Here is an 8,806-nt window from a genome sequence, read left to right on the forward strand (position 1 = left end):
GTACTGATGTTAAATACTGATGTTAAATACAGTAACAGTCCTGATGTTAAATACAGTAACAGTCCTGATGTTAAATACGTGACGTTAGATGTTAAATACTGATGTTAAATACAGTAACAGTACTGATGTTAAATACAGTAACAGTACTGATGTTAAATACAGTAACAGTACTGATGTTAAATACTGATGTTAAATACAGTAACAGTCCTGATGTTAAATACAGTAACAGTACTGATGTTAAATACTGATGTTAAATACAGTAACAGTACTGATGTTAAATACTGATGTTAAATACAGTAACAGTACTGATGTTAAATACAGTAACAGTACTGATGTTAAATACTGATGTTAAATACAGTAACAGTACTGATGTTAAATACAGTAACAGTGATTTCAGTTGTCAGTTGATTGTTCAAACCATCTAAAACCAACTTCTGATGGTAATGACAGCTGTGTCTCTCACTCTGGGTGATGACATGGTGCGGGTGATGAATAGTGCGGGTGATGACACGGTGCGGGTGATGACACGGTGCGGGTGATGACATGGTGCGGGTGATGACAGGGTGCGGGTGATGACATAGTGCGGGTGATGAATAGTGCGGGTGATGACATGGTGCGGGTGATGACATGGTGCGGGTGATGACATGGTGCGGGTGATGACATGGTGCGGGTGATGAATAGCGCGGGTGATGACATGGTGCGGGTGATGACATGGTGCGGGTGATGACATGGTGCGGGTGATGAATAGCGCGGGTGATGACATGGTGCGGGTGATGACATGGTGCGGGTGATGACATGGTGCAGGTGATGAATAGCGCGGGTGATGACATGGTGCGGGTGATGACATGGTGCGGGTGATGAATAGTGCAGCTTATGCATAGTGCGGGTGATGACATGGTGCGGGTGTTGACATGGTGAGGGTGATGACATGGTGCAGGTGATGACATAGTGCGGGTGATGACAGGGTGCGGGTGATGACAGGGTGCAGGTGATGACATAGTGCGGGTGATGACAGGGTGCGGGTGATGACATGGTGCAGGTGATGACATAGTGCGGGTGATGACAGGGTGCGGGTGATGACATGGTGCGGGTGATGACATGGTTCGGGTGATGACATGGTGCGGATGATGACAGGCTGCGGGTGATGACATGGTGCGGGTGATGACATGGTGCAGGTGATGAATAGTGCGGGTGATGAATAGTGCGGGTGATGAATAGTGCGGGTGATGACATGGTGCGGGTGATGACATGGTGCGGGTGATGACATGGTGCGGGTGATGACAGGGTGCGGGTGATGACACGGTGCAGGTGATGGCACGGTGCGGGTGATGACACGGTGCGGGTGATGACATGGTGCGGGTGATGACATGGTGCAGGTGATGACATGGTGCGGGTGATGACACGGTGCGGGTGATGACAGGGTGCACCGTCCTCAAACGTGTTTGAACATCTAGATCCATTGTTATTTTTCGGTGACAAGACTAAGGGTACCGAGTGACACCTTTTTTTGGGGGGCCCATCTATGTCCCGTCCGGAAAAAACTGTCAGGGTTTTGGTTTCCTACCTGCAGCTGAGCAGTCGCTCCTTCATGTGCTAATTCACATGTTCTCTTCCTGCAGCACATGCAGATTTGGTAGCAGACATTTATTCACACGTGTGTTCGGTGTGTGTGTGTGTGTGTGTTCGGTGTGTGTGTGTGTGTGTGTGTGTGTGTGTGTGTGTGTGTGTGTGTGTGTGTGTGTGTGTGTGTGTGTGTGTGTGTGTGTGTGTGTGTTGCAGGTGAAGACGAAGTGTGTGTCTCAGTGTGTTGAGTTCTACTATCTTTCCAAGAGACTTCCTGACAAACAGAGGGAGCAGGAACAGATGAGTGTAAGGAGGAGGAGCCACTCACTGCTGATGTCACACTGTCATCTCATCTCTCTCTCTGTCTCTCTGTCTTTCTCTCTCTGTCTCTGTCTCTCTCTCTGTCTCTCTCATCTCTCTCTCTCTCTCTCTCTCTCTCTCTCTGTCTCTCTGTCTCTCTCTCTCTCTCTCTCTCTGTCTCTCTCTGTCTCTCTCTGTCTCTCTCATCTCTCTGTCTCTCTCATCTCTCTCTCTCTCATCTCTCTCTCTGTCTCTCTGTCTGTCTGTCTCTCTGTCTCTCTGTCTCTCTGTCTCTCTGTCTCTCTGTCTCTCTCTCTCTCTCTCTCTCATCTCTCTCTGTCTCTCTGTCTCTCTCTCTCTCTCTGTCTCTCTCGTCTCTCTCTGTCTCTCTGTCTCTCTCTCTCTGCTCTCTCTCATCTCTCTGTCTCTCTCCATCTCTCTGTCTCTCTCTCTCTCTCTGTCTCTCTGTCTCTCTCTCTCTTTCTGTCTCTCTCATCTCTCTCTGTCTGTCTGTCTGTCTCTCTCCCTCTCTCATCTCTCTCTGTCTCTCTGTCTGTCTGTCTCTCTGTCTCTCTCTCTCTCGTTGTCTCTCTGTCTCTTTTTCTGTCAAACTCATCTATGCAACTCATTTAGCCCCCGTCTTCACCGAGGTCCGGAGGGCCGTACTTTTATTATATATGTATCGGGGTTAGATAGTTCTGTATCGAAACTCCATTGCTTTTGGAATCTTCTCTTCTCCTTGACTATCTAGCTTTCATTTTGATGACTGTTAGCAAGCTGGATAAACTGAACATGGTTTCCATTTGACACATCTCTCATCAACTCTGATTCGCTGGTTCGCTGGCTCTTCTGATTCCCTGTCTCTTCTGATTCCCTGTCTCTTCTGATTCCCTGTCTCTTCTGATTCCCTGTCTCTTCTGATTCCCTGTCTCTTCTGATTCCCTGGCTCTTCTGATTCCCTGTCTCTTCTGATTCCCTGTCTCTTCTGATTCCCTGTCTCTTCTGATTCCCTGTCTCTTCTGATTCCCTGTCTCTTCTGATTCGCTGTCTCTTCTGATTCCCTGTCTCTTCTGATTCGCTGTCTCTTCTGATTCCCTGTCTCTTCTGATTCGCTGTCTCTTCTGATTCGCTGGGTTTTCTGATTCTCTGTCTCCTGATTCTCTGTCTCTTCTGATTCCCTGTCTCTTCTGATTCGCTGTCTCTTCTGATTCCCTGTCTCTTCTGATTCCCTGTCTCTTCTGATTCCCTGTCTCTTCTGATTCGCTGTCACTTCTGATTCTCTGTCTCTTCTGATTCGCTGGGTTTTCTGATTAAGCTGGCTGTTCTGATTCCCTGTCTCTTCTGATTCGCTGGGTTTTCGAGTTGCTGGGTCATGTTCCATTGAGGCTCAAAGTCAGAATGTCTTCTTCTAGAGGGCAAAAGATTCTATGGTCCTCCGATATCATTTTACAGGTGGTGTTTCTCCTAAACCGATGGAAGTAGTGGTTCCAGCCCCGTCATTGGCCACCAGCTTCCCCTGCAAGCTTAGTGTGGAGTGAGGTTTGACCAATAGAGGACTGAAGAATAAACATCAATGTACATCTCATCTTTACACAAGTCAGCAGGCACAACTTTGAACTCTCTAATCCATCTCTCCATCTATCAATCTCTCCATCTATCAATCTCTCCATCTATCAATCTATCAATCTCTCCATCTCTCCATCTATCCATCTATCCATCTCTCCATCTATCAATCTCTCCATCTATCAATCTCTCCATCTATCCATCTATCCATCTATCCATCTCTCCATCTATCCATCTATCCATCTATCCATCTATCCATCTCTCCATCTATCCATCTATCCATCTCTCCATCTATCCATCTCTCCATCTATCCATCTATTCATCTCTCCATCTATCCATCTATCCATCTCTCCATCTCTCCATCTATCCATCTCTCCATCTATCCATCTCTCCATCTATCCATCTCTCCATCTATCCATCTATCCATCTCTCCCATCTATCCATCTATCCATCTCTCCATCTATCCATCTATCCATCTATTCATCTATCCATCTATCCATCTATTCATATATCCATCTCTCCATCTATTCATCTATCCATCTATCCATCTATTCATCTATCCATCTCTCCATCTATCCATCTCTCCATCTCTCCATCTATCCATCTCTCCATCTATCCATCTCTCCATCTATCCATCTATCCATCTCTCCATCTATCCATCTCTCCATCTATCCATCTATCCATCTATCCATCTATCCATCTATTCATCTATCCCATCTATCCATCTATCCATCTCTCCATCTCTTTTTCTTTCTTACCCTATTTTTTCCTTCTCTCTCTCAATCTTCTCTCGGTCTCTATCTTTCTCTCTCTCTCTCTCTCTAATATATCTCTATATCTATATATATATCTCTCTCTCTCTCTATCTCTCTCTCTATATATATCTATATCTCTCTCTCTATATCTATATCTTCTCTCTATTTCTCTCTCTCTCTCTCTCTCTCTATATGTAATAATATATATATATCTATATATATATATATATATATATCTCTCTATCTCTCTCTCTCCCTCTCTCTTCTCTCTCTCTTCTCTCTCCCTCTCTCTTCTCTCACTCTCTCTCTCTTCTCTCTTCTTCTATATATATCTTTATATATCTCCCTCTTCTTTCTCCCTCTCTCTTCTCTCTTCTTCTCTCTCTCTCCCTCCTCCCTCTCCCTCCTCTTTCTCTCCCCTTTCTCTCTCTCCATAGGATGTTCTACAGTAAAATTAGAAGCTAACGCCTATGAAGATCCACTTCAGCAGCAGGACGACTGGAGACACCCCAGGCCTCGGCCTCAGCCCAGCCCCAGAACCTCACCTCCAGCCTGACCTCAATCTCCCCCATTGCCCAGGCTTCAGGTCGGGCCTATCTCCCAGGCCCCATCAACAACAACAGCATTCACCATATTGGTGGTGCTCACACCATCATCAGCGACATCAGCGTTCCGAACACCAATACCGTAACAATAGCAACAGTGTCACTGTCAATGACTCCACCCATAATCAGAGGACCCGCTCCCCCTCCTCTCTCTCCACCACTCGTAGGACTCGTTTCAGGTGAACTCTGACCCTGCGGCGGTATTCTTCTGTGACCCGGAAGTGCGCTGTGCTCGGAGTCATGGGGGGAGGGGTGAAGGTCAAAATCTTGTGGGGTAGCATCAGAGATACTGTATATAATGAAGAGATGAGTCTTGTCTCAGCCCTAACAATGAGGTCACATCGAGAAGACAGAAAAGGCAGGCGAGAGGAGGCGGATGAGATGGAATATTCTGCCAATGAGAAGGCAGATACGATCAGGTGGAATGTTCTGGCCAATGAGAGGACAGATACAACTGTGAACAATAGACATAACTCCAATATAAAGTTTTCTTAAAGTTGCCGGGCGTCGTGCATCACTTTTATATCAGTACCCGTAACAACCTAAACATTACGAAACTTCTATTCGATCAAATAAAGCTGATATAACAAATTAACAACACTATCTCATAAACCTTGATACAAAAATCCCATTTTCATCTGCTTATCGCTATATTCTCTCTGTCAGATTTTGGCAGGAGTGGAGCCCTCTCATAGCCTCTTCCTCTCTGGTAGTATTCTAGAATCAGAACAGACAGACATAATTCACTTCCTTTATGTACTGCTCTTACTCTCTGGTAGTATTCTAGAATCAGAACGAACAGACATAATTCACTTCCTTTATGTACTGCTCTTCCTCTCTGGTAGTATTCTAGAATCAGAACAGACAGACATAATTCACTTCCTTTATGTACTGCTTGGTTTGGTACGGTCAAGAGCGTAATAAAGTTTTTTTGTACATTTGTACAGTTTTGTATTTTGTATTTAAATACATTGAGTTGCTAACGTTTCATAAAAAATAAATAAAAATAATAATAATATATGTGTTTTTGTATCTTACTCCATTTTCCCTCACACACACACACACATGAACACACTCAACCTTCCAGAGGGTAGATATTGACATAGACGGACTAATGTTGACAAGGGGTGCACATTCTGTCTCATCTCTCCTAAGTGGCCATGGACCTCCACGATGTTGGAGTTTCAGTTGATGGTTAACTGTAGGTGAGTACCCAAATTGCTCCCTATCTCCTCGTACTGCATCACTTCTGACCAGGGCCCATAGGAAAATAGGGTGTGATTTGAGACCAGGCTGTGTGTTTGTGTCTCTAGACTCTTTTTCTGTAGCCTGGTTGCCAGGTGCTGGGGTCAACTGTGACGTCACAGGGTTCTAGAATGAAGGGGTTCTGGGAAGGAATATAGGGAGGCGATGGGTGTTCTAGAGAAGAGTTTTGTGTAAATAGCAAAAATTAACAATCATCATAGTCACTCAAAGCGTACAGACTCCTCTTAATAAGCCAATCAATACCCACCTGGGCAGATAGTCAGGCCTATCAGAGGTAATCCCTCCTATCAACCCCAAGACCCGCCCCATTCCAACTCGATAAGAGAGTAAGGTGACTCTAAAGCCAGTAAGGTGACTCTAAAAAGCCAGTCTGGTGACTCTAAATGAGTAAGGTGACTCTAAAACCAGTCTGGTGACTCTAAAGCCAGTCTGGTGCTCAAATAAGTCTGGTGGCTCTAAAGCCAGTCTGGTGACTCTAAAGCCAGTCTGTGTCTGGTGACTCTAAAGCCAGTCTGGTGACTCTAAAGCCAGTCTGGTGACTCTAAAGCCAGTCTGGTGACTCTAAAGCCAGTCTGGTGGAAATTAGTTGATTATTAGTTTGTGGTGGTGTAAGACAAATGAAAACATAAAGCCAAGTTGTAAGAGTTTTCTTCTGGTGAAAGGGAGGCGGATCAAAATGCAGCGTGGTGGTTATTCATGTTTAATTTTATAAAGATTACTATACATGAACAGACTAAACAAAACCTAAACAGTCCTATCTGGTGCAAACACAGAGACAGGAACAATCACTCCTGAAACCCAACACAAAACAGGCTACTACCTAAATAAGCCCCAATCAGAGACAATGGCTAACACTGCCTCTGATTGGAACTCATCTCAGGGAAAAAATAGACAAACCAGACACACAACGTAGAATGCCCCCCAGCTCACGTCCTGACCAACACTAAAACAAGGAAAACACATACGAACGATGGTCAGAACGTGACACAAGTTGCTTTGTGTAATTCTAGCCTTTAAGATTACATACAAATAGTCCTTGGTCTGTGTGTACGAGGTGATCGAAGGTTAGTCGTCATAGTTAGTTGTTTTGGTTAGTTGTTATAGTCAGTTGTGGTTAGTTGTTATGGTTAGTTGTTATAGTCAGTTGTGGTTAGTTGTTATGGTTAGTTGTTATAGTCAGTTGTTATCGTCGGTGGTTTTGGTTAGTTATAGTCAGTTGTTATGGTTAGTTGTTATAGTCAGTTGTTATGGTTAGTTGTTATAGTCAGTTGTGGTTCGTTGTTATGGTTAGTTGTTATAGTCAGTTGTTATGGTTAGTTGTTATAGTCAGTTGTTATGGTTAGTTGTTATGGTTAGTTGTTATAGTCAGTTGTTATGGTTAGTTGTTATGGTTAGTTGTTATGGTTAGTTGTTATAGTCAGTTGTTATAGTCAGTTGTTGTGGTTAGTTGTTATGGTTAGTTGTTATAGTCAGTTGTTATGGTTAGTTGTTATAGTCAGTTGTTATGGTTAGTTGTTATGGTTAGTTGTTATAGTCAGTTGTTATGGTTAGTTGTTATGGTTAGTTGTTATAGTCAGTTGTTATGGTTAGTTGTTATGGTTAGTTGTTATAGTCAGTTGTTATGGTTAGTTGTTATAGTCAGTTGTGGTTAGTTGTTATGGTTAGTTGTTATAGTCAGTTGTTATGGTTAGTTGTTATGGTTAGTTGTTATGACCAGTTTATGGTTAGTTGTTATAGTCATTTGTTATGGTTAGTTGTTATAGTCAGTTGTGGTTAGTTGTTATGGTTAGTTGTTATAGTCAGTTGTTATGGTTAGTTGTTATAGTCAGTTGTTATGGTTAGTTGTTATGGTTAGTTGTTATGACCAGTTTATGGTTAGTTGTTATAGTCAGTTGTTATGGTTAGTTGTTATAGTCAGTTGTTATGGTTAGTTGTTATAGTCAGTTGTTATGGTTAGTTGTTATGGTTAGTTGTTATAGTCAGTTGTGGTTAGTTGTTATGGTTAGTTGTTATAGTCAGTTGTTATGGTTAGTTGTTATAGTCAGTTGTGGTTAGTTGTTATGGTTAGTTGTTATAGTCAGTTGTTATGGTTAGTTGTTATAGTCAGTTGTTATGGTCAGTTGTTATGGTTAGTTGTTATGGTTAGTTGTTATAGTCAGTTGTTATGGTTAGTTGTTATGGTTAGTTGTTATAGTCAGTTGTGGTTAGTTGTTATGGTTAGTTGTTATAGTCAGTTGTTATGGTTAGTTGTTATAGTCAGTTGTTATGGTTAGTTGTTATGGTTAGTTGTTATAGTCAGTTGTTATGGTTAGTTGTTATAGTCAGTTGTTATGGTTAGTTGTTATAGTCAGTTGTTATGGTTAGTTGTTATAGTCAGTTGTGGTTAGTTGTTATGGTTAGTTGTTATAGTCAGTTGTTATGGTTAGTTGTTATAGTCAGTTGTTATGGTTAGTTGTTATAGTCAGTTGTTATGGTTAGTTGTTATAGTCAGTTGTGGTTAGTTGTTATGGTTAGTTGTTATGGTTAGTTGTTATGATCAGTTATGGTTAGTTGTTATAGTCAGTTGTTATGGTTAGTTGTTATGGTTAGTTGTTATAGTCAGTTGTTATGGTTAGTTGTTATGGTTAGTTGTTATGGTTAGTTGTTATAGTCAAATCAAAATCAAATCAAATTTATTTATATAGCCCTTCGTACATCAGCTGATATCTCAAAGTGCTGTACAGAAACCCAGCCTAAAACCCCAAACAGCAAACA

The 8,806-nt window shown here is 42.5% G+C and overlaps 1 protein-coding gene across 1 annotated transcript; it reads right to left on the reverse strand.

Moving 5' to 3' along the window:
• Window positions 1-459: 459 nt before the first annotated feature.
• Window positions 460-1,386, reverse strand: LOC124030223 (histidine-rich glycoprotein-like). The gene has a single exon (XM_046341655.1). It carries the CDS (start codon window positions 1,384-1,386, stop codon window positions 460-462), a length of 927 nt encoding a protein of 308 aa, XP_046197611.1.
• Between the last annotated feature and the right edge of the window lie 7,420 nt (window positions 1,387-8,806).

Source organism: Oncorhynchus gorbuscha, unplaced genomic scaffold (genome assembly GCF_021184085.1).
Source record: "Oncorhynchus gorbuscha isolate QuinsamMale2020 ecotype Even-year unplaced genomic scaffold, OgorEven_v1.0 Un_scaffold_9993, whole genome shotgun sequence".
NCBI lineage: Eukaryota > Metazoa > Chordata > Actinopteri > Salmoniformes > Salmonidae > Oncorhynchus > Oncorhynchus gorbuscha.

Excerpts from the sequence above, each read along its gene's own strand:
- LOC124030223 (XM_046341655.1), bottom strand. The coding sequence starts at position 1,386 with ATGTCATCACCTGCACCATGTCATCACCCGCACCATGTCATCACCCGC.